A 27271-nucleotide genomic window follows, 5' to 3' on the forward strand; every position below is an offset into this window, starting at 1 on the left:
CCTGTATGGAAAGAGAGGATCTGTGACCCTGAGACTGAGAGAGGAACCTGGCTCTGCAGGAACAAAGTTGTCTGATCTTCCTCTCCTCTCTCAGCGGTCTGGCCACCACACTGCATTATGGGTAAGCTCTGAAGATGCCGAGCTAGGATGCTTTTGCCCCTAAAAAACATGTTGAAGGAATGTTGAAGCCTTTCCTTAAACTGCTGACCGGCAGTCTACTTCACCAGCAGTCACATGAGAAATGACATAACACACCAAATCTTCATGGATACTCAGTCTTTCAGTTTAACACATTTTGTATGTGAACCGTGTGAGGTTTATTCCAGGCTTTTAATTTAAATTGTATACTGTATTTGCCTATGGACGTTTACTTGTATGACACCAATTACCAATAGGATGTTATTTAAAGGAACAGCTCCGGATCCGCTTACATTCAATACTACTCATGTGAAATTGACACCTTGTTTAGAGCAATGGATAAAATCAAACAAATGTATAGGTCTCTAATGAAGGGGACATTGCCAATTCATGTACATTTCATTTGTGCCTCCCTATTTGAGTTCTTAATTTCATGCATTTCACATGGAAGCTTCTGTGTTTAACTTTAAATTTACTGCAACTTCGCAGAGACCAAAAATGGCGTTGTGTGATAACGATTTACTGCAGAATGTTGTTTTTAAAGCTTGCCATCACATGATTTGGGTTTCTAATACCATAACACTTTGTTGCTTGGAGTTGGCAGGCGAGTCTGACAAAGCAGAGAAAAAACCTGCTCAGCCCCCCACCAGCAGAAAATGTTTAAATAAACAGAAGGGGGCATTCATTTTGCCCAAGAGTTCTTTGTTAATAAATCCCTTGTTATTCTCACATGGTCAGAAATGTAAAATAATGAAAGGAGCCATTGTTGGTTTAATTCAGAACAGATTTTAAAGGTGCGTTCCAAACAGTGTTCATCCAGAGTCCTACTTATGAAGGCTCAAGCATATTTACAGAACATAGAGATATATACAGTCTTTATATAGAAAACAAAACTACTAACAAAAATAATCATCTTTTTTATAGCAGCAAAAAAAGAAGAACCTAAAAGAGAAATATGTATATTTACATCTTTTTTTAAAATAACAAGGCATATTATATATACTGTAGTATACTGCGCATACTTTCCCATTCTTTAAGTATTCTTCTTGATTTAATCTCTGTGAGGATCAACGTATAGGCATCTATCTCCTCTGTCACACACACACACACAGACACACACACACACACACAGTCTGGCCAGGTTGGACTAACTGTTCGGCCACCACGCTGCTGCCACTGACAGCGTCACCACGTCTCCACATTCATTCAGTGATCCGGACGGTGGAGCCAACCAACATGGCTGTCACTGAAAAAAAGTGCAAAGGCCAAACTCTCATGTGTGGCTCTGCCTTCAAATTCTAACAGAGACAAAACAATGACATTTTCTAATTGAGTTAAAACACCAGAACAGAGACAGTAAAGACTCGTAAATAACCTTTCGGTGATGCAGCCATCGATTCCAGAGTTAAGTGTAAACCAGGTGATTGCAAAGTACTGAGAACAAGAACCCAAAACAAACACTGAGATGACATTTTAACACGTTCTAGCTTTACATGTGAACAGCTATGAGACGACTACTCTCACTCTCTCTCACTCTCTCTCACACACACACAGACACACACGCACACCTGTAACAGAATATAGAACAATTTAGTATTTTGGAAACCAATTGTAAAGTGTCCTTTATAGACAAGAAAGCTCAAAAAAATAAATATCAACAGTTATTTGTTTTCTTCCTTTTGCAACACTTTTTTTTTTACCTATTATGTGCAAGTACTGTGCAATGTCAGGCTTGTTGAACATCAAAACTAAAATTATTTCAGCTGAAATCACTTGACATTCATTGACTTTGTTTTTTAACATTTAAGTCACAAGATGGAATCAAAGGTAAGAACTCAATCTCCCAGCAGGCCATGCTGCTGTCTGAACATTCTAGAGTCTGCGGTAAATAAAAGGCTTGGGATAATAAGAACCAAATAACTAAAATCAGAGACTTCCCACTGCATTGGAAAAGAGACACTCAAGTTGCACTTCAAGTATTTGAGGCCTGGAGTCTCTCACTTACACTTTTAACAAGGAGTGTTGCCCCTGACGACACGTGACGCCTGAAACTTCACCCATACATGTGCAAAAACTTTAGGAAGTCACATGCTTGTTGAGCGTGGACTGACCGAGCACAATTCTTCAGCTGTAAAAGAGTGCATGTTGGTCTTTGCACGTTTAAGTTCAAACTAAAAGACACAAACATCCAGCCATGCATTAGTAAATACATCCCTGGCCTATTAGGACAATAAAGACAAGAGCTCGAGTGATTTTTACAGTCATACTTTGGTGTTCTACACATGCATATTGCTGTTCTCACATGCAAACCTCCTAAACCCAAATCTTTATATTCACGTTTGTCATTAAACTGAAGAAGTGTTAGAATATTAGTTTACCAGAATATGTTATTGCCCTATGTCAGAAGCCAAAATGCTTCTGTACCTCCTCCTTGTCTTTTGTTATCCCTGCGTTTTTCGTCCCAGCACCAAAGAGGTGGTCATCTCTCTGCCCCACTACGGGACTGACTGAATGTACCTGAAATTATGGAAGGAATCTATTCTGTTAAAACTCTGCGCCCAACACCCATCCAAGTGAAAAAATAACAACCATATTATAAGTGAGTGAATCCTCTTCTAAAACCTTAGTTAAAAATAAGATGTTCTGTTAAATGCTGTATTACACCCAAAAATAATCTTCCTTCAATCAGAAAATGAACTCACTGCAATTAACATTTCAATTTCTTTACATTTGTATGTTTACGCTGATTTAGCTAAAAGGAAAACTGACCCAAATCCACAGCCTTTGACCTTAACAGGGGTAAAAACACCCAGATTTGACCACCATAACAGCCCCTCTCCGCCTGCACTCCCCTCACACACAGTCCTCTCCCCAGCTGATTAACAGAGGCTGTTATTGCAACAAAAAATCAGAGTTGTCAGAAAACATAAACAATCAAATCTTAAATCTCACACTAAGTATTTCTTACTTAAACTTATCAAAGTCCTCTATTGCAGGCTATTAAAATATTCCAAGATTATATAACCGTATTGGTTAACACTCGTTATCATTCAGTATTAATACAAGTTTACTTTTAATCTATACAACTTGTGTATACATGTTTTATGTTAAGCCTATTAGTCTCATCACTGTGTAAAAAATGTTAAGAGCATTACAACTGTTTTAATACCTCACCTACTATCAACATCTGAGGCAGAATGAAGCACGCTCCTACGACACTTTAAAGAAAACTATTTTAGACATTTGGTTCAAGACATTTTATATTCTACTTAGGGGATCACTGGATTTCAGTGGGAACGTTTTTATTTGGTAATTTGGTCAAATATTCTTGTTTTTCTTTTGTTTTCTTTAGGAGGCAAAGTTGTATCATCTGAAAAATCTGCCTCCATCGACTAATTTTGTATTTCCAAATTTGTAACAATTCAAATGTATCTTAGGTTCAAAGATTAAAAAGAGTAGATTGGCATTGTGGGACATATATGTATATGGTCAATACCACTCTGGTATACTATATATTTTCAAATATTTGTTAAAGTGAAAACAGTCCTTTCATTCCTCTATCGTCTTCTCAATATGCAATTAGCATACAGCACACATGTAATAAGCATAAAAAATACTATCTTATACCTTTATTTAGCCCAGTACAATGGAACCAAGACAACTAAATCAGGAGTAAGGCGAACTGTAAGTCCTCCACCGAGGCTCACTTAACAAGCCTAAACCTGTTAATATAGGCTACTAGTTCTCAACCCTAGGGGCTTTATTTAATTTTTTTCAACATTTTATATCAGTTTCTTTCAATATATCCAGGATCCATTCCATAATCTTTCATCCCATTCCTGACAACAACCGTGTCCCCAGACAACTGAATCCATCACACCAAGAGGATTTCAAATCAAGGCTTTTCTAACTGAGTGCTGTTGAACACTCTTCAAAACAATGGCTCATAATGTGCAGTTAGTGACAAACATTGTGCCAACTGCATTTTCTAAAATAATATGCAAGAAGGTAGAGAAAGAAAGAGAGAGGACAACCCAACATCTGTCTTCTTCTATGGTGTTTAGTCTGTCTCTTATTTTTCTAACATGCAGCATGTAGGCTAGTGTACAAACAAAAAAACAGAAGCAGCATTCTGGGCCCTCAATAAACCAGGAAAATAATATTTGGGATTGTAATGCCCTGTATACTGCACATATTGCATTTACGCTCTTTCTTTCGTGGAATTTCACTCAATACACATCTGTATTCTTGACCTTCAATATAGTGACAACTTCTGATCAGAGCCTTTTGTCAACTTTGGCCTGGAGTGTAGCCTTAGACTTGATCCAGATCAAAATGTTCCCCAAGAACCAGGCTTTCCGGCTCTTAGTTTCAGAAATGCCACTTCCAAAAGTCTTTAGTCTTAAAGCTACTATCGCAGAGTGCTGTAAAGTGTGTAATTGAATTTGGTGAATTCGTCAGCAGACACACTTGTCGATCTCGTCGACATCTTCTTAGCAAAGATCCGATCAAGCAGATTCGACAGCGAGGAAGAACAATTTTCAGCATTTTTGAATGACTCGAGGAGTAATGTTCATCAACAGCGTTCATCCTTCATTCGATTGTGTTGACCCCAGATGAAGAAGTGTATGTGCGTGTGTGCGTGTGTGCGTGTGTGTATGTGTGTGAATCCCCTGAAGTTTCCTGTCCAGGCGGCTGCTCAGTAGCACCTCCTAGAGGCCCTGAGAAACAGAGACAACCTCTCCTTAAAAGCATGACCAATGGACAAGTCGTTTCTTGATGACACTGACGGATCACTCAAATGTCAGTGGAAGTACTTTCTGCGTTGGCTGAAACAGCGCTGAGACCAAATGTTTTTTTTGTTGGGAGAGTTGGTCTGGTGCGACACTGGTCCCTACGTCAGATTGAGTTTTTTTCACCAAAGAAACACAGAATCGAAAAAAAGCCAGTCAAAGCTGAAAAACAAGAGTGGACCGAATGCACACCAGCCGCCGTCCATGATTATTTGTGAAGTGAATTTAGTTGTTTCTGCAGAATCGTCGACTTGAGCCTACCAATCACAGAGCAGACTCATTCTCCGTGTGACAGGAAGTAGTGGTGGTGGTGGCCTTGCCCTTCTTGTTGAGTTTTAGGAAGCTGGGTTTCTCCGTCACAACGGCAACAGCCAGTTCGTCACTGTTGGGGTTTTCCGGCTTTGCCAAGGACCGTTTCGAAGCTTTGGCTGAATCCCCATTCCTGTCAATCATAATGTATATCATGGTTAGGACTGTGTTTTAAGTATAAAGGAATAGTTTGAAAAATATGCTTTTTCGCTTTCTTGCCAACCAAAGATTAGCTTAATTTAGCCTTACATTCTGGAAACATTCACAATAACTGAGCTTTAGAGGTGCCGGTATCTGGAAATTGTTAGTTTTGGACACCTCATTACCTCTGTTTCTAGTCTTTTTGCTAAGCTAACGTATGATATGTTAGCTTCATATTAACCATAAAGACATTAGTTGTATCGTCTTCTGAAATGTCAAACTTCTGTCCTTTGATGACAACAAAAGCCAAGAACAGGTGGTTTTCTCACCCATGGTTTGGAGCTGGGTAAATTACCAGGAAGAGGGCGGTGAAGAAACCGAGGAGGGAGCCCCCAGAGGCCACCATGGGAATTACACGGACGCTGCCAACCGCCTCGACGACAGCACCCAGAGCTGAGGCCACTAGGATCTGACTGATGTACACCTGAAATGTGACAAATTATTACATTCACAGCATAGTCTTTTCAGATGGACATATTTATATATAACTATAAAACAATGATTTCATTAAGTGAAGACTCACCTGGCAGGATAAGATAGCACAGTCGATGCCAAAGCCTCTCCGGGAGTTCCCAGGACTGTGCCTGATGTACTACAGGAGGCAGAGACAGTAACAGTTAATGAGGGCTACATATTGAAAAAATTGCTTTTCACAAACAGTAATTCAATATGAGACCTTCTATACATCCATCTATTCATTCAGTATGCAGTCCCTGGCCATGTTAACATTATATATTAATAGAAACAAAAAAGGAATTTCAAGTAGAATTTGTCTGTACCTCTTTCATTTCGTGATACTGTCCTAGAAGAGCATACGGACAGTAGGATATACTCATGGAGATGATACCCATGGTGCTTATCATCACCATGGAAACATACACATTAGGGAAGATTGACATGACAGCAGTTCCTGTGGAGGGAAAATAGATACATTTTAAATTTGTATCGCTCTTATTGATTTTGCCCAAATGTATTGATATATAGGCGTTTATACCTATGGAAAATGCAAGCGTTCCCATGATGTAGATGACTTTAATGCTCAGGTCAAAGTTGTCGAGGTACTTCTGAAGGATAGCTGGAAAAGGGAGATTAATTGAATGGTTAATACATAGTTTAGTGCACTTTACATTCAGAGAGTAAGCACCGAATCTGAAGGTCTATATAAATATGTGCTTGCTTTTTACCTGAACATGTAGCAGCAGTCATGGCATAAATAACCAGTCCCCAGCATCCCATCTGAACTCCTTTGTTATAGTTCTCCAACAGAGTAGAATTAACAGGAGCCTGACAGAGAGAAACAAAGGCTTCATTTTTATTACTGAGCTGTGGATTAACTAAGGCCATTAATTGATTTGGTTGCTACATTTGGAGCTGTTGTCCATAACTTTGGATAAAAAAGATGATATAATGCTGCAGAGAACATGTATTCTGCTCAATTAATTCACTTACGGTAGGATCTCCATGGTAGATGACTTGACCCATGAAGTCAGTGAAGAAGACGGCCTCAGCGATGATGGAGAACCAGGTGAGCAGGTGACAGACGCACAGACGCAGCAGCTCCGGAGGCATCTTCAGCATGGACATCCAGAGCAGCCGCACGGTGGTCTCAACCTGACCACAGGACACACGATCATACAATATCCACCCAAATCAAAACACTAAGAAATAAAGCAGATACAAGTGATTACATTTTCTCCTCACCTCTCCCTCTTCGCTCTCTGTGTCCCCGCTGGAGGAGTTGGTGTTTCCGCTGGGGTGCTTCCTCCTCTGCCGGTGCCTCCTCCTGTGTCTGGCCTCCACCTCGTACAGGTCGTTCATGCTGCGGGACGGCTTGATGAGATAAGCGCCGTTGGCCCGGCGGTAGCGTTGGCTCCCCACTCGACCGTAGTAGGAGAAGGTGCATGACGGCTGGCGGTAGAAGATGTGACGGTTACGGGAATGCCGCATGGGGGCTCCAGTACTGGCAGCTGGGATAAGAAACATTATTAACATTAGGGGAGGGTTTATGTTTATCATATGTAAAAATACTGAGGATAGGGGAAGATCTCTCCTGTTCCTTATAGGAACAAAAGTACACTGTAGTGGCAGTTAATACTCAAATGTATTTTTTACTTTTAATTACCTCTTCTCTCATCACTTTTAATTGTGTTGTGTTATTATGGATTTTATTTCCAGAGTGAAGTTATTCCAAATGTCTCTCAGTTTCTAAGTATTTCCCTCAAAACAAAATGTTTTAAAGTTAAAGTTGGATATTTCCAGAAATAAATTATCTTTCTTTCTAGCCAATATGTAGATAAGAAGATTTAAACCACTATCATATTTGAGAGTCATATAATGTTCTCATTCAGTCGTCTTATCTAGACGTAATTAACCTCAAGAATGCAAATAGGATTATTTTCTAAATGTGTAACTATTCCTTTAAATATTTAAAATCTGCTTCTGCAATGAGAATGATAACGACAATAAAAGACAAAAAAGCAGAGTGAATAGCCTAAATAGTTCCATAATAGCAGTCAAAAAAACAATACATGAGATATTGCATAATATATCAAATAATTTCTTAAAAATAAATAAAAATCTATAATAAATAAGGGTGAAAAACCAACCTTTGACCATTCCAGCGCGATGTGCCTGTCCTTTAGAGCTCAGCTGGTTGGTGCTAGCTCTATCAGGATTATTGACGCTGGCTAACAGCCGCCCGTTCAGTGTCCGCTGCTCGTTCAGCTGGTTGTTGAGCAACGCCTCCTGACCATCGTCATTTTCCATTTCCTGCAAGAAAGCCGAGAGGCGGGAAATCCTTGGGGTGTTGGAGTGTGTTTGGTGTTTGTTGGCTTCGAGAAGATCCTGACTTCCTGCGCTGCTGCTGCGTCTGATGTGGCCGAGGCGGGGCGGTGGAGTGCGATTGTAGTTGAAGAAGTTACCAGCGGTAGGGGGCGAGCCGTGGTGGGGGGAGAGGCGGTCGGCGAAGATGGAGGGCTCTAAGTGGCACAGGAACAACGCATCGTAGTCCAGGTGGTCGAGAGTGGTGTCTGCCATGGCCAGGACACTGTCACTTTTACCTGGAGACAGACGAGGAGAGGGTCGATTAGTTTAGATGTAATGAAAATGGCTGTGCGGGAAATCTATGGGAGAATGGGACAAACCCCAATCCTAGTTCCAGTGCATAAACTGAATCTAAATTGTCTGGTTGAGGGTCTAAAAGTCACACAATGCAATGTGGAACTGATGAGAACCTTATTACAGACATTGGTGGACAGGGACCATGGCATATTTGTTTTTCTTTGACAGATATGTTGTCTTTATGGCTCGTCTTCTTTTGTTTGGCACTGCTTTTTGGGTTATTTTCCCAACACTTTATCTGTATGTGTGGGATTCTTTTAAAATGCGAGAATTAAAAGGATGTGTAATTCAGTGTGCAAAATATCTCAAAGCACAGGAACAATCATATTCACATCCCTGGGAAATATGAATGGGAAAGGAGGCAAGAGTGTGTGAACTTACTTCGCACAAGCTCCATCTCTAGGAAGTCCATGTCCATATCTCCATGCTCTGATAGGTTGTCTCCGTAGGGGTCATAGAGGTCGTAGCTGTCTATCGTTTCATTTTCTCCAATTAAATCCAGCTTGGGGGCAAGAAGTCCATTCCTGCCATTGGTCAAAGGGAGCGGTTTGGTGCGATCAACACTCTCCTGGTGAGAGGACAGAAAACCAAAGTCTTTGGGTTGGATTCACTTTATACATTTGATTGTTAAAGTGCACACACACACACACACACACACACACACACACACACACACACACACACACACACACACACACACACACACACACACACACAACACACACACACCACACAACACACACACACACACACACCACACACACACACACCACACACACACACACACACACACACACACACACACACACACACACACACACACACACACACACACACACACACACACACACACACACACACCTGGTCCATCCTGTCTTGTTGAGGCGAGTACTGCTGCTCCTCGATGCTGAACAGATGTAACATCACAGAGATGAAGAAGAATATGGCAGCGAAGAAGAACAGGATCTGCTCCTGAGACTTGAAGGCTGCGCCAAGGAAAGTGTGCGTCCAGTCACAACCTCCGAGAGCGTATCCCACCGCACCCCCAAGACCTGCACACATTAACAGAAGTTATAATAGAAGCACAAAAGATACATTAGCAGTCAAAGATTGCGTCTAATCTCAATTTCTTTCCCCGAGAACAAATTAAATTCACCGTTACATTGATTACAATGCACAACTGCAACAAAATATATGATATATCAGTTCAAACATTTTCAATATTATATCTTAATGTTGTTTATTGCCAGGACAACAAATTATATTACACAAGACTTTGACGTACATTATTTAAATCCTCTAAATGTATTTATGGGCATTATTTAAATCCTCTAAATGTACTATTTATGTGTCAGCAGTACCTGCTGAGGCAGCATGGATGTTTAGTGCCATGTCTTGTTCGTCGGAGTCCGCCACATCTAGCAGGTACGCTCTGATTGGTCCCTCTGATGCGTCCGCACTGAAGTCCAACACCACCACCCCCAACACGGTGAGAACAATTCCTATTGGTTGTCTCCCCTGCTCGTCACCCATTGACAAACCTAACAGAGAAAGACAGGTATGGACAAAGATTTGTTATTATAAAATATTACAAAATGTGTGCTTGTTATTATTATTAAACAATGAACAAACTGACAAGGAAACATTTTGATGACAGACAAAATGTAATTTATATTTTATAAATTTGATTTGTTTATTTATTGGAGAATTGCCAATTTATTCTGTATTAAAAAAGATAGTTCTTGCAACATGCTTTTTAGATATTGACAAATAAACACATATTTACGACTAAACATAACATAAATATATATTTTTGTTTGTCCAGATTTTAATATTTCCATCACCAGTAGGAGCGATAGCTGAGAAAATATGGTGTTTAATAATAATATTCTATACTTAAAGAGGTGAATCTGTGCTGTAAATGTTCTACTGTACAAACTTTGTGATTTGTTGACACCATGATTTGAACATATAACAGACAATTAACTTCAATATAATCTGAATAAAAGCCATAGAAGAAATACATGTCATTTTAATTTAAAAAATGTATATTTATGAAGGAAATATAATCACCATCGCTCTACATCATTGTTACGTTCCCTCTAAATCTAGGGGTACACAAACATGTGTAGTTGCTACAACGATGTGACCCTGGTCAGAGCTGCACATGTGATCAATAGTTGATTAGTGAGTTACAACCATAGACTGTATATATAAAGGTTACAACAGACACACAACAGTACACAACCAAAACACAAAGCCATACACAAATGGATCACTGCACATTTCCCATAATGCTTTGCACGATGTGTGTGACCTTGTGTGTCTCATTACATCTGTGACCCGGTCCTGGCCTCACGCTGCTCGGGGGCCTCGGTGTGAAATTGTATGAATGTTTGACATGGGAATGGTTAGTTAGTAGATACAAAGATTGAAGATTCAAAAGCGTTATTGTCAAAACATTTAGAAATCTACGGTGTAATTATGTAATGTATGCACCAGTGCAATTTACAAGACATACGAAAAAGAAAAAAAATAGTGCAAGCTCAGGTGTTTAATAGTCTTATGGTCTGTGTGATGAAACTGTCCCTGAGTCTGGTAGTTGTAGCCGGGGAGTCTGTGGCACAGTAGAATAGTGCGCTGATCTTCTGATCAGTGGAGCACTGGTTCAATCCCCACTGCAGTCAGCATGTTGTTGTGTCCCTAGACAAGACATTTATCCCCAAATTGCTCCTGTGGGGATTGCCCACAGTACTGAATGTATGTAAGTCGCTTTGGATAAAAGCGCCTAACAAGTGACATGTAATGTAATGGTAGTTTTTGTCATGTTGCTGCGATACCGCCTGCCAGACGGCAGCAGACAGAACAGTTTGTTGCTGGGGTGATGGGGGTATTTTATAATTCTGAGGGGTTTCTTCCTGAGCCGCTGGGAGTTAAGATCCTCCATGGATGGCAGCTCCGTCCTGGTGATGTGCTGTGCCGTTTTCACCACCCTCTGTAAAGTCTTACGGTTGAGGGCGGAGCAACTGCCGTACCAGGCCGTGATGCAGCCAGTCAGGATACTCTCTATGGTGCACCTGTAGAGGGTCAGGATCCTCTTTATGGTGCACCTGTAGAGGTTCAGGATCCTCTCTATGGTGCACCTGTAGAGGGTCAGGATCCTCTCTATGGTGCACCTGTAGAGGTTCAGGATCCTCTCTATGGTGCACCTGTAGAGGGTCAGGATCCTCTTTATGGTGCACCTGTAGAGGTTCAGGATCCTCTTTATGGTGCACCTGTAGAGGTTCAGGATCCTCTCTATGGTGCACCTGTAGAGGTTCAGGATCCTCTCTATGGTGCACCTGTAGAGGGTCAGGATCCTCTCTATGGTGCACCTGTAGAGGGTCAGGATCCTCTCTATGGTGCACCTGTAGAGGGTCAGGATCCTCTCTATAGTGCACCTGTAGAGGGTCAGGATCCTCTCTATGGTGCACCTGTAGAGGTTCAGGATCCTCTCTATGGTGCACCTGTAGAGGGTCAGGATCCTCTCTATGGTGCGCCTGTAGAGGGTCAGGATCCTCTTTATGGTGCACCTGTAGAGGTTCAGGATCCTCTTTATGGTGCACCTGTAGAGGTTCAGGATCCTCTCTATGGTGCACTGTAGAGGTTCAGGATCCTCTCTATGGTGCACCTGTAGAGGTTCAGGATCCTCTCTATGGTGCACCTGTAGAGGGTCAGGATCCTCTCTATGGTGCACCTGTAGAGGGTCAGGATCCTCTTTATGGTGCACCTGTAGAGGTTCAGGATCCTCTCTATGGTGCACCTGTAGAGGGTCAGGATCCTCTCTATGGTGCACCTGTAGAGGTTCAGGATCCTCTCTATGGTGCACCTGTAGAGGTTCAGGATCCTCTCTATGGTGCACCTGTAGAGGTTCAGGATCCTCTCTATGGTGCACCTGTAGAGGTTCAGGATCCTCTCTATGGTGCACCTGTAGAGGGTCAGGATCCTCTCTATGGTGCACCTGTAGAGGGTCAGGATCCTCTCTATGGTGCACCTGTAGAGGTTCAGGATCCTCTTTATGGTGCCACCTGTAGAGGTTCAGGATCCTCTCTATGGTGCACCTGTAGAGGTTCAGGATCCTCTCTATGGTGCACCTGTAGAGGTTCAGGATCCTCTCTATGGTGCACCTGTAGAGGTTCAGGATCCTCTCTATGGTGCACCTGTAGAGGTTCAGGATCCTCTCTATGGTGCACCTGTAGAGGGTCAGGATCCTCTCTATGGTGCACCTGTAGAGGGTCAGGATCCTCTCTATAGTGCACCTGTAGAAGGTCAGGATGCTCTCTATGGTGCACCTGTAGAGGGTCAGGGTCCTCTTTATGGTGCACCTGTAGAAGGTCAGGATGCTCTCCACCGTAGTCCCATTGATGGCGATGGGGGCGTGTCCCTCTCTCTGCTGCTTCCTGTAAGCCACAATCAACTCCTTGGTTTTGCTGACGTTGAGATGGAGGTTGTTATCCTGGCACCAAGATGTCAGGGTTCTGACCTCCTCTCTGTACGCTGTCTCGTCGGTGATCAGGCTGATGATGGTCGTGTTGTCAGCAAACTACCCTATGTATAAAGGTGTGTGTGTGAATGTGTGTGTGTGTGCGCGTCTGTGTTACATTGAAAGAAAGAGAGCGGTGTGACGCAGCATGACTTTACAAACTGATATCAATTAACGTCAGGGAAACAAATGTTCTTAGAAAGAACAGAAGAGTGTGTGTGTGTGTGTGGGGGGGGGGGTGACAATGCGGGGGCACTACTCACTAGCCAGACAGACAGGAAGTGAATTGTGATTGGTGGAAAGGGGGAAGCAAACAGGAAGCATTTCCCTGTGAACTGCCTGCTTCTGTGTTCCCATGTCATCACACACACACACACAAACACAGGTTACTACAGTTTTCCCATGTCAACCATGTGTTGTTCACACACATTCATATAAATACAACCACGAAAAGGTAGACTTTTGCTTATTCTCTCACTTCTCCCACACAAATACAGTTCACTGGTATTGTTAACCCTGCTGGCAAGGTGCTCAAAAACGCGCACAAACAAACACTGGTGCCCTAAAACGACCTGAGTGCCAAACACTGTGCAGAAGAATTGAAGTGTATACAATCTTCTGACAGAAAACATTCAAACAGATTTCTCCTTTGATATTTCAGTTTTTGTTTCTGTTTTTAATCATTTCTGTTTAGAGATATTTAAAAAAAAAAATGCTATTGTTGCATTGGACATTTGTATCTATGTAGACCTTATTGGAATATGAAACATGTAAACCTGACGAATTGTTAACCTCTTAAGCCCTGAGCCTGTTTTTCAGGTTTCAGACTCGAAAATGCCACTAACACAACAAAGACTATATCTTCACTTCTAAAAGGGGTAAATTAATAATCTTTTCTCTTAAAGCAAGGTTACATCTGTGAGTTGGATGTAGAAGTGTCAGAATCAATATAGATGTTTTTATTTTAAAGTAAATTCAGATGGTACATAGTAAAAACATGTACATTCTAATGTCCGCCTAAAAAAAAAAACATTACTTATAGTGAAAACCACCCTTGAATGATGGGTTAGTAGACTAAAAGCTTTAGGAATCCAAACTATAACATATAATAAGTACCCTGTATCAAGATTGATGCAAAACAAGTGAAATTTGATCTTTTTAGAGAGGTTTAGAAAAATAAAGTCCAGGCGGACTCACCTCTGGGTAATTCAGTTCCATTTGAACTTTTTCACTGTAAAAATCATTGTATTACTTTGAATTATCACTATAGGTATTCATTCCATCCAAATACAACTGTTGTGAAAAAATAAAATAAAAAATAAAACATACTCTGTTATCCTCTTAGGCCCCACGGACCCGAAATCGCGTCATTTGCAGGAAACAACGTCTAAGGAACCTTAATATTTAATAAACTATGAATATTTTATATCCATATAACGGGAAAAAACTAATTTAACTGATCTTTTTCATTTATTTTTTCAAAAAAAACACACAATGCTAACAGTGAGCCTCTGAATTAGCCCCGAGTGAAAAATGCTAACCTATTACTGCACTGAAAATCACTCCTAGCTCCCTTATTACTTATCCTAGCTGCACATCCAACACATCGTTTATGATCGTAAAGACACAGAATCTAACGGTGCCCACCTCAACACTGAAAGATACAAACTCGCGAGGTTATCAACAAAAACGTACATCAAAACAAGTGGCGCTAGGTACTAACATGCGCTAGGCTAACATGGCTTACCTTCCTCTTTGTCTGGTCTAAACTGGTCTTCAATGGCATTACAACGATAAAAACGATGATGTAGTTAATCCATAGGTTAATATCCAATGTGGCTGTGTCCCCTTTGAAATGTTCTGATAATCTATAAGCAATAAAACTGCAATTCCGTTACTGCTGTCCGCTCTGTGCTCCGTGCGCTCTGGGTCCTGCAATTCCTGCTTCCTTACGTAGTAAACAATAAGTAAAGTTCGCTGCGTAATGTACTTACGCTGGCTGGCATTCTTTATACTTTACGCAGGACCATATCTCTGGAACCCATTGGTCGATTTGGGTGATTTACACCTTTTTCTTAACCATTACATCCAATAGAATCAATGGGCAGTTCCCAAATCCACGTAAACATTACCATTGCGGACGTAATAGAGAAGTAAACGAAGCATATCTGAAAGTACAAGCCTGGACGGCAAAACTTTATACCCAGTATATCAGGGTTGCCAACTTTGGGTACCTGGCTGGAGTGAGATTTTGATATCATGGGTTTAATTACATATGCGCACGAAATGACTGCTATCGTGTCAGCAGCAGGACCTTAGCATAGCCTATATATAGGATATATATACAAATACACAATATTGGACACAGACTATAAAAGGCACAAAGTTTCATTCACTATTGAAAGTCAAACACATTTGTTTGTTTCCACTGTTTTATTGTGTGCCTGTCGCGATAAGCAATTAATTGACGTATCGTACGATAAATAAAAATGAACTCGATAAATTGCCATTTACATGAGGATGTGACTAGCAGTTTGAAAGGATGTACTTGAATTATTATTATATATTATCATTATGTCAGTGGTCTAAAATGGTCATACAACGGTGCCGACAATATTATCGTTTATCGCAATAATTTCCGGGAAAATGTATCCAACAAAATTAATTATCGTGAGAGCTATACATGAAACACACACACACAAACAAATCTACAGACTTACTCCAAACTGCCAAATATATTAATTAACACACTCTCACTCTCATATACTCTTTGACTCTATTTTGGTCCTAGTAGAACAATAAGCAGCAGACTTTTACTTTTTTATAATTTCTACTGGTTCTTAGATCTGAGCATGCGCAATACGGGTCGGCAGTTGCAAGAGAGTATTTTTGTTGGGTAATCTATGGTAGGGCTAACCCATACAGTGGTGGGGCTCATGTCAGTATTTGCAATGTAATTACATACACGCTCCCCTTGACAGTGAAACGCCACGCGTGAGGTTTAGATTATTTCCCTGTCTCAATCCAAATTGAACTGTATGAAATAAAAAGGCACATTTGTCTTGTAGTAAATAAAAAGGGCGACCTGGAGCCAATCCTGCAATTTCTCCACAGGTGAAAGAGTTGACATGCTGAAAGCCCAACCCCTGCAGGGGGGTCTGGGGGGATTCTCCCCCAGGAGATCTTTTTTGTTTTAGTTTTGAAATAGGCTACTAACATAAAATACACATTCTGGTACTCTCTTGAGAAAAAAAAAAAAAAATCTATTACTACACAACATATTAAAAAAATTAATGCCATTTTAGTTTTTTGTTACTTTGTTCTGAAAGCTGAACCTGCTGCTCCTCACAGAGAGAAGAGGGAAGAGGCTGTGAATTACTTTACATTGTGGATAAGGGTGGATAGCCCCCATTGTTCTGTGTGTCAAAATGAAAGACAGCCCACACACCTATCCAGGGACGTGCACAGACATTTGGAGGGGCTATTGCTCTAAACTGGAAAAAGGGCCTCCCCCGAAAAAAGACCTTTTTTTAATGTAAAAGGACCAAATGATTATTACATCAACTAAATTGAACAGTAATTCACATCTCATAACAAAATAAGCTAAGGCGACTACTTGCATTCGGTGACTTAATTTCAAAAATGAAAATCAGGGACATTTTTTGTTTTGCGGTCCATATCTCATTAAAATATCTAATGTTAGTAACTATTAAAGACAAAATGGGGACAATTCTGTTCTAATGTAGTTTTACCATTGTAACTGCTGTGCAGTCCAGACATACTGATAAAATAGGGCCTCTGACGTCATCGCCCTCGCTCATTTGTCATTTGTTTAAGCCATAATGTCAAAACATCTCTCGTTCTTAATATAGACTTTATTTAGGGTCGATATGTGTTGACTTTAAAATTTTAAATAGCAGATCTCTGTGACAGGATATCGTTTTTCCGCTTAGTGAACGCGTGTCTCTGCTCCAATCAGGAGCTGCAGCACCATGGCTCCTTCGTGCAGAGAGTCTGCAGTGGTGTGTGTGTGTGTGCAGAGAGTCTGCAGTGGTACCGCCAAACCCCCGACCCGTCTTGTAACACGGAGCCCGTTTCCTACACCATCAGGGCCGGTTCTAACCAATTTGCTGCCCTAGGCGAGATTTTAGCTGGCGCCCCCCCCTGCCAGAAAATCGTTCAGTAGAACAAATAAAAGTATCCAAGGAATACACAATAGAATATATAAAAAATAAATGAAAAATCTCTACAAAAGACCAATGCACTACAAAAACAGAAACGTATTGACATAAGTCATATACATCAAAGGCTTCAAATGTATTCAGTATTATATGAACATGTTTTAATTGGGGTGAGGACATCACATTCTCTAGGGGGGTCCGGGGGTATGCCCCCCCGGGAAGAAATGTTTGAACATTTAAAGTAAAATGCTTCAATCTGGTGCACTTAGAGCACACATTACTAGAGACCTGATCTAGGGGGTACAACTCTAATGGCCCGTCCACACAGCGGCGTGCGTTGAAGCTTGCCGGCGGGCGTGTCTGAAACTCGACCAACAACCAATTACATGAATCTCCCGCCCCTGACATACAAGCAGCGGTTTGATTGGCTAGAGCTTGTACTGGCATATGATTCGATTGGCTGACGCTTCTGCCGTGGCTTCAAAACTTGAACATTGCTCAACTTTTGCAGCGAGCCACGCCAGCAAAGTGACGTCACCCCATTCAAAGTGAATGGTGAAGCTTTCAACGCACGCTGCTGTGTGGATGGGCCGTAAAACACCCATATGAAAAAGATTGGTTTACATTTTAATAATCAAATAAGTATGTGAACATAACCAATAGCAAATAAATGCAACTTATTTTATTTTTTTTGTTCATTCATATCTTATTTTACCTAGTTAACATTTATTTATGCATATTTTTGTATCTCTCAAGTTTTAAACAATATTTTTGGTTTACTGTCCTATAGTATACATTGAAATGATTTCAAACCTGTTTACCCCAATAATTATAAAAGAGTGCCTTGGAAATTTGTTTACATAAATTGCATTTATCTCTCTCGCTCGATCCCACACCCACTTTGGCTGTGAGCTGCGGATGCCTGATAAGCCAACACCCCCCACTTTCATAAATTACAGCGCCCATCGTACAGGGCAAATGAAAAGTGTAACCCGGGGTGAAAAGGGTGTTACCTTGACTTAATTATGAATGCTGTTACATCAAGGCCGAAAATTAGGATGAGCGCAAACAGTCCAAATGTTTTTTTCCCTCCCAGAGCTGCCAGCGCAGCGCCCCCCCCCCAGATCTGGCGCCCTAGGCGACCACCTATGTCGCCTATGCCAAAAACCGGCCCTGACTTAACCTAACAACTTATTTAATTTGTTTTCACAATTACTAATGTCATGTTTTTTTTTATTCTTAAAGAAAATGTCTTTTTTTCTGGCATTCTTCCAGGATTAACAAAAATAAGAATAACATTGCGAACTATCTTTGAAGTAAATGGCTGTTGTTAAACGCTTCCCACATTTACTTCAATCGTACAATAGAAAAGCTAAAAGTACCCAAGGAATACACAATAGAATATATAAAGAATAAATGAAAAATCTCTACAAAAGACCAATATACTATAAAAACAGAAACGTATTGACATGTTGGTAATATACATCAAAAAGGCTTCAAATGTATTCGGTATTGTATGAACATGTTTGAATTGGGGTGTGGACGTCACATCCTCTAGGGGAGACCGGGGGTATGCCCCCCCAGGAAGAAATGTTTGAACATTTAAAGTAAAATGCTTCAATCGGGTGCACTTTGAGCACACATTACTAGAGACCTGACCTAGGGGGTACAACTCTAAACACCCATATGAAAAAGATTGGTTTACATTTTAATAACCAAATAAGTATGTGAACATAACCAATAACCTACCATAGCCAATAGCAATGAAATGCAACTTATTTTATTTTTGTTGTTCATTCATATCTTATTTTACCTAGTTAACGTTTATTTATGCATATTTTTGTATCTCTCAAGTTTTAAACGATATTTTTGGTTTTCTGTCCTATAGTATACATTGAAATGATTTCAAACCTGTTTACCCCAATAATTATAAAAGAGTGCCTTGGAAATATTTATTTACATAAATTGCATTTATCTCTCTCGCTCGATCCCACACCCACTTTGGCTGTGAGCTGCGGACGCCTGATAAGCCAACACCCCCCACTTTCATCACTTAAAGCGTCCATCGTACAGGGCAAATGAAAAGTGTAACCGGGGTGAAAAGGGTGTTACCTTATGATCGGTCATAATAACACAGAATTTGGTGATGATTAAATAGTTTACAGTGAGATTTACTCCCATACTTTTGGCCATTTTTTTGTAGCCTTTATTTAACCAGGTGAAAGCCCCTTGAGATCAAAAGATCTCTTTTTCAAGGGTGACCTGCAGATACTATACTGCCATACTCACGCAGCCCTACAAATGAATTGAGATTTCCAGACAAATGTTCTTTAGCAAGTGTGCAGAGCAGTGTTGATTTAAAAAAGCAATTTGAAGGTTGGATATTTGTAAACCTTTTTTTGTGTATATATATATTCATAATTTAAGATGTAAATGAATTCCAGTTTATTTGTAGTACTTTCTATTTTTATTTTGACATTTGGTGGCATCAATGTCTGCATTTGATACAGATAATGGAGCAGTTGCTTTAGGGCCACAGTGTAGGCCTATATCCCTTAAGGTCAAACAATGAGATCCTCGATCATGTTGATTCGGCCACAACAGAAAAAATTTAAATAAACTCTCGCTCTCTCCAGAGGGGCAGGTCAGCCAAAAAGGCCAAACGGGCCGTTGCCCTGGCAACATTAGCCCGTACCTGTGCACGTCCCTGCACCTATCAATCATCAAACCGTGGGGTCTTATTTCATTACGTGTTGATTTCTATCAACACGTAATGTTGTATCGATGTATATAGAGATGTACTACAGCAAAAGTATTCTCCGTCGGGACTTCCTGGAACAACACCACGCCGTTATCTTGATTCTGATTGGCCAGAAGACATTATCAAAGATGTTCTATTGAGAAGACGATCACTACCTGACAAAAGTTTTCAAAACCGTTTCTAGTCTTCGGTATTCTTGTTTTTGGCGTGAGAATAGTTTGGGCAGCGTGAGAGCGTGAGATTGAGAGTGAAAGCGTGTGTCACACGCCAGATGCGTGAGAGTTGGCAACCCTGCAGTATATTGCCATAAATATGATGATGGATTATCAGTAAAAATGTCTACGTGACACAAAGACATTGGATTAACCTTGAGCGGCGTTTTTATTCCGTTGAACACAACTTTTGATCACAAATCAAAAAAGGTAAGACGTAATTATTGTAATATTTTTTAAACCGGATGTTGTTTACTTTCTCTTTTCTGGCTGATAGCTCCAGGAATTCGGGGTCTACAGTGATGACATTACATGTGTGGAATCTGTGGAGTCTCAGCTTTAATCGGATATCTTGTTTGTGCAATTACGCTCCATGCTAATTCAAAGGCTTGGTATTACTCTTGTGTTTCTTTTAGCTAAAAATGGTTCACATTATCAGCTGAGTTTCTTACCGTTAAAAGGGTATGGAACATTAATAGTTTCATAGATGTTAAGAAGCCCTGAGACATAGTCTCGTAAAAAAACGGTGGGAGGGGTCCACTGGGGGGAACCTCGGGCTTAAGAGGTTAAAGTAATTTCTCATTCAAAAATAGCAGAAAATACTGTATTCAGATTTGTATCTCAATTATGGAGATTTTACAGATTTTCTCAGTTTTATATCTTTTTTTAACGGAATTCCCTTAGGTTTTTGGACTGACAAAAAATACATTTAAAGATAGTGCCATGAACTTTGAAAAACTGGAATAAACTATTTGAACACTTTTTTGGACTTTAGAAAGGCCAAGGGAACAATAATGAAATAATCATTATTTTCAGCCCGATGTGCGTTGGATGCACCGTTAAGGTAATTTAAGTCCAATAACAATCGACAATACTAAGCGGTGACATAACACTTCCTATAATCTGTGTAAAACAATTCTTGTTAACATTGAAGAGTCCAATTAGGGCCAATTTTGATAGCATGCAGCTATTATCATATTTTTCATGTACATTAATTCTGCTATGTATTGTGCTATGTAAGGGCTCCTCATTAAAAGACGTAATTATTACCTCAAATCTAACTGTTATAATTCTATTCACTATATCAACCACAGATAAATCAATTGTGCATCCCTCAGACCATGTGGGCTGTGATAATTGAGCTAAAGAGTACTGAACACCAATTCATCAATTATAATTTATACTACATTGTGTCACATGGTTGACTTTCTTCAGTAACAAGATATTTGTTGCCATACTACCAGCAGAGAATGCATCCAAACTACCTACATAGGCTTGAATTAGAATTACATCGATAAGCTTTGGTGAGATGATAAAAACATGAGGTATAAAAATATCTGCAACACCAATCAGCTAAAACGTGTTGCAGCATCAATAAATTCACTGCACGCTGATGACACACACCTCACACTTCTGTAGTCGCTGTGTGTATGTTTACGTGTGTTTACAAATATATGGTAATGACATTACAACGGGAAGTATGCTGACCCGGGGATCAATATCTGTGTGGCATGATTGACAACTGGTCAATTTGATTGATTGGATCGGCTGAATGTGTCCTTGAAATTACTTTGATGACGTTACAAGCTGAGGGACAGACTGAGGGTATCAGCTATCTTTTTACGAGGGTTAAACTCATAACAGACAAATTCACAAAAGCAAGATTTCACTGCTGCTGTTCAAATTAGATGAACAAAAAGAACATGTATCAAAAGACCAGCAAAGAGCAACATGCACCTCTAACTGCTGCATCTCCAGGTACTCCTGTGCTGTTTACAAGTGTTTGAATGAGGTATTATGCATACACTTGCTGCAGAATTGGCCCTTTTCTATGCAAATGAGCCTCATTGCAAAAACAGTTTAATTCCCCAAGATGAGCTTTAATAGCCTCATGGTGTAAGAGTGAAATTATGAGTGTTTTCACAGAGTTGCTTGAAACTGAAGCGCCACCTAGGCTAGAAGTTGTGGTCATTGCTGATTGTAACAAGGTTAGGCTCAAACACATTCATTTTGGGATGCACTGACAGTTGTGTGTCATGTCAAATGAATAAAGCTTGCATCGTTTTCACTCCGTCCCTGATACACACACTTTTTATTTAAGTTCCCATTAAACACGGAATAAAAAACTGAGGGAACACACTCACCTATCAGTGATCCATTCAGAAAGAGAGCCACTCCTAACAGCGTCCCGATGCAGAGGACCAGGATGAAGGGTCTCCGGCGGCCCCATCGCAGAGTGCAGCGGTCACTGGCAGAGCCGATCAGCGGCGTGAAAATGAGGCCGAGGACCGGGCTGAGGAACCACGTCAGACTGTAGTACTGCTCTGGAAGACCTGCACAGACACACACACGGATACGAGTTAAAGACGGAGATGTAGAGAGAACTGTGAACTTCATTTAGAAAGATGCCATAAGATGACCAATAAACCACAGTGATTTCACAATGGATTTGCTCTGTCATCCACTAGGGGGTGCAAGTAACATCCTAATGTACGAGTGAGGTGGATCATTTTTTATTTGATGTTCTTGTGTCTTGTGTGTATTTGGATATTTTTTCATTGCTTATATCCGGTCAACATATTTATCTTTTTATTGTTTGTTTTTTTATTGTCTGTGTTTTTAACTATTGCTGGCCAAGGGACAACAGATTGGAAATCGCCTTTCTGGCAAACTCTGGTGTATTTCAGAAATGTTATTACAGTAATAATGCATTGTCCCTGTCAAATAAAGTGATAAAGTAAACTAAACAAACTGAACCAAACATTACCTCATTACATTAGGATGTAGTTGCAGTACAAGCAACATAAATAAACTGTTGTTTTTTAGTTTGAGAGATTTGATAAAATGCACCTAAAGGAAAAAGGAGACAAGCAATGGCAACCCTTTGCAGGTTCAATGAGTGTCTGTGTGAACATTTGCTCTGGATTATTACAAAGCATTTGTTAAGTATTATAATGTAAAAAAGGTATCCACATCCTATATTGAATACATCGACCTTGAACTACACTGTTGATGTGACCTTTTTTACTGAGCAAATATTGTATTACTTTGAGCCTCATCTTTCCACAGCCGGAAACCAGGTGAGGATTACAAACACGTCGCATGACAGGATCTCAAATTAGGAAGCATACATGGAAATAACCATGTATCTTTAGAAAAACACACACACATACAAACAAGATGCAACAATGGAAAACACTGCTCAGTACACATGCTGTCAATAGTTTGAATAACATCAGACAACACCTTGAACCGCAAACCTTTCAACAACAAAGCCAGTTCTTAATTAAGTCCTTATATATTATATCTTATATATATCCTGCCCGGATGGGGAACAGAAAATTCGCCATCCGGGCAGGATGACACTCACACGCAATTCATTTAGCTGTCACTTAAAAAAGCACATCACTTTTTAAAGACCATTACCTTTGTGGTCCATCATTATTTATGTTACCTTAAAAATATCTTAAAACCGAAGTTATGAAATTGTACACTCATTGTATGGTATGATAACTTTACAAGATAATTCCTCGTTTGTTTTTTGTCTCTTAAATTATTCCAAAAACATTATTCATACTGGTAATAATGTTCTTGCTATTTCTATTGCTACTCGTCGTGAGAGACCGATCTAATGTGCATTTCCACATTAATAAAAATAAATAAACAAGTAATTAATTTGGCCATTCCAAGCCCAGAGAACGAAGCGGAGGCAGAGTCTTTAAGCTGAGTGAAGTCAGCTGAATCTCAGTTAATTAAATCAGGACTTTATCTTTGACTGGCTGTCAACCTGTCGCTTAATTCAGCTCAATACAAAAGAAGACAATAACATGAAATGCCTTTTGGCCGCCACACTATCACTATCTTTAAAGGAATGGTATGCTCATGACACTCATTTAATTTTTTTTTATCATCCGATAAAACAGACCAGTCTCTCTCTTTTTTTTTTTTAATCCGATGACATTATCAGTGATTTTAAACTGATTAATTACCGAAATAACATCAGCACTGTGGGCGGCGCCATTTTACCGGACGTGACGTAAACCATGCGTTTGGTTTCGAGGACACGTTGATGTTCATGTTATTTACTGTAGTTACTCTCTTCAAATATGCCTCATTGTATCGCGAAACATTGCCACAATTCTGATAGGAACAATCCACGGAATGCTCGGTTCCATCTGTTGCCAAAAGGTAAGCGTAGGAAGTACGTTCGGAGGCAGTGGCTAGCGAAATGTGGCCGGCCCGAACCGAAAGATCCACAGGCATGTATGCAGCGAACATTTCAAGTTTCCGGACGACTACTATGAGTATGATAAAACATAACATGGGATTTATTGAACAACCATTACTTAATGGAGATGCAGTACCATCGGTCTTTCTGGTGTCATCACCGACCAGGACACCAGTTCGGCCAGTTGAGAAATCGCCCTCTGCAAGTGTGAAGCGACGGAGGACCAGAAGTAGTGCTCGGAGTAAGAATAAGGTATGTTATGGCGCATTTCCATTGCAGCAGGTAGCCCCGTTTAAACGTCCTTTATCGTCCAGGCCAGGCCAGTTTTTGGTGGCTTTTCCATATAGCGTAGTACCGGCTAGTGGGTATTTCCCCCCAGTTTTTCCGGCCCCATAAAATCGTATGCTAAACTAGAGAGGGAATCGCTAGCAAGGGTGGTACTACATGCATACATATCTAGTAATCAAAATCATTGTATCTACTAAGTAGGCTCGAACCTGTATGGCTGAATTCCCCCATCCAATCTCTTCATATTGCTCAAAACTTCGCCATGTTTTCGTGTGTTTACAAAGTGAACGCATGGATGACGTCACGACCATCACGTGACTACTGAAAATGGGCAAAATGGCAGCGGCCTGACTGAATATACAGGTTTTGATAAAAAAGAGCTATAAAATCATTATTTACCGGGGAATATCGCTGATTTCTTCAGGGTATGGTTTAAACATAATGTTTCACTAAATACTGAAGTTTTGATTAATTATCTAATGAGTGGAGCATTCCTTTAAGAGACAGACCATTTAAAAAAAAAAACTGGAGTCTCACTCTTGATAATGCCTCCAACCTTAGTTGCCTCATATAATAACAATAATAATTCATAGCATTTATTTGAAAGCGGTAACATTGCATTATATTACATACCGTATATTGGATATGTTATACATCAATACTGTGGACAATACCCACAGGAGCAATTTAGTCTGTTGTGTCTTGCCCAAGGACACAACAGTATTGAATGGAGTTCCCCAGCTCCACTGATCTGAGGATCAATGCAATATATACAATAATAATGATCAATAGCTTTACCTCAAGTATATGTTTAAGCACACATACGCACACTTTTTATTAAAACTTCTATAATGCTAATGGAGGAGAGAAAGGGCTACTTATTACTGCAGATCAATACGAGGAAGATGCCACTGATATTTTATTCCTCAGTAAAGTAAGGAGCTGGAAAGATGGATGGAAGTAAAAGGGAAAGCCAGTATATGGCAGCTAATTTGATTGAGGCTTAGGATTGTCTAACGCATTTTCATATTTTTCAAACAGACCTCTGATATGACACGAACATCAATAACTGAGTGCCATAATATCTAATTATCAAGAGCATTTGTGAAATGTCCCCACTTCAAGCACAGATCCATTATGAGACCTTTGGATCAGTAAAGTTACTTAACACAGAGTCTGAGGTGAGATCAGCTGACTAAATGAGGAGACCCAAAGCTCATTCAGTTGGTAAATTCAGGAAAAGAGTACATGACTCAACTCAGTTAGTGTCTCTGGGTGTGATGTTTTCAGAGCTGTTGTCAGCATTTGATATTTTCTGAGAGAAGGAGTTTTAATTTTTTTTTTGGTGTCATGTGAAAATCTCCCTGCTGCAATCATGGTCATTTTCACCGCTGTTGACAAATCACATGTTTCCCTACAGCCAGGAGTATGGTCTGTAGACCTCTCACAGTCTCATGTTGTTGACCTTCTGACCCTGAGTCAGAAGGTCAACAACATGATTTCTAATGATAAAATAACAACTCTGTAACGTTGTGATTTAGATAAGTATTTTCCTGTCCCTATAAATCATATTTGAAAGTCCACTACACAAAAATTGTCACTAATGCTAACTACACTAGACAAAACACTGTCTGACAAGTTTAAGGCATTTAACACCCTATGAAACCAAAGCATTGATTTTTTTTTTGGTGTAAAATGTTTTGTTTCCTTTAAAGTTTTTCAGCAAGCCTCTGATCGAAAAAATTACAATTACGATTTATTGTTGGTATTTGGAGGAGTTTTTGAACATTTTTCAAAAGTTCAGCATTAAAGGTGGGGTAGGTAATTTTGGAGAAACCAGCTTGAGTGCGCTAGAATTTGAAAATACACAGCCGGAACAAATCTGCCACTTCCTTACAGAGCCCCTCCTCCAACACACACAAACGCGCACATGACCAATGAGGGCACGAGATAAGTTTGTGCACAGATGGAAGGCTGACAGGCAGGTAGGCCATCCAGTTATTTTAGCCGGGTCGGCTAAAATGATTGGTCGTGCTTTTTACAGTACTACCGCTTCCACAGATGAATTTTTGTTATGGATTTTGTGTCAAAGCACTTGACATATTCATTGCTATCGGGATGTTAAGAGCATTCCATGCAATATAACAAAAAGTGTATCTCGAGCCGGTTTCTCAAACTTACCTACCCCACCTTTAATATGAGTGTTATAGATTAAAAAAATATGTGGGAAATGGTTAAAAATGTAGAGAGACATGCTGTTTGAAATAGTATGTTTTACAGCATAACTATTTATCACCAAACATTTTTGCCATGATACAGTTTAGAGTTTGCGGTGTTGGGATGTTTAGTGCTTGTCTACATTATATCAGAAATATAACTGAAAACCGTTTCATATAGATATTACAAGGACACAACTTTGGGCCTCAGATGATTTTTTACTTTTAAAAAAACTGTTTTAATAATTATGATTATCGCCTTTAATTGTTGGTTGGGAGTAGGCAAAGGACAAGAAACCCGG

The 27271-nt window shown here is 40.1% G+C and overlaps 1 protein-coding gene across 4 annotated transcripts in view; it reads right to left on the minus strand.

Annotated features, from left to right (window-relative positions):
- Positions 1-891: 891 nt before the first annotated feature.
- The window catches only part of LOC117542533 (solute carrier family 45 member 4), a 66324-nt gene continuing 39944 nt past the window's right edge, over positions 892-27271 (minus strand). For 3 of the 4 annotated variants that reach the window (XM_034210250.1, XM_034210253.1, XM_034210252.1), the window contains exons 4-16: positions 22382-22570; positions 9923-10102; positions 9423-9613; positions 8943-9129; positions 8048-8500; positions 7143-7408; positions 6891-7052; positions 6626-6725; positions 6436-6516; positions 6221-6351; positions 5965-6033; positions 5711-5865; positions 5196-5373 (exon numbers count right to left, since the gene is read on the minus strand). In XM_034210250.1, the coding sequence (XP_034066141.1) occupies positions 5196-5373; positions 5711-5865; positions 5965-6033; positions 6221-6351; positions 6436-6516; positions 6626-6725; positions 6891-7052; positions 7143-7408; positions 8048-8500; positions 8943-9129; positions 9423-9613; positions 9923-10102; positions 22382-22570 (2342 nt within the window). Of the gene's footprint in view, positions 5374-5710; positions 5866-5964; positions 6034-6220; positions 6352-6435; positions 6517-6625; positions 6726-6890; positions 7053-7142; positions 7409-8047; positions 8501-8942; positions 9130-9422; positions 9614-9922; positions 10103-22381; positions 22571-27271 lie in introns of all 4 variants that reach the window. The other variant, XM_034210249.1, reaches the window with a different exon arrangement.

This window comes from Gymnodraco acuticeps, unplaced genomic scaffold, assembly GCF_902827175.1.
Source record: "Gymnodraco acuticeps unplaced genomic scaffold, fGymAcu1.1, whole genome shotgun sequence".
NCBI classification, from domain to species: Eukaryota; Metazoa; Chordata; class Actinopteri; order Perciformes; family Bathydraconidae; genus Gymnodraco; species Gymnodraco acuticeps.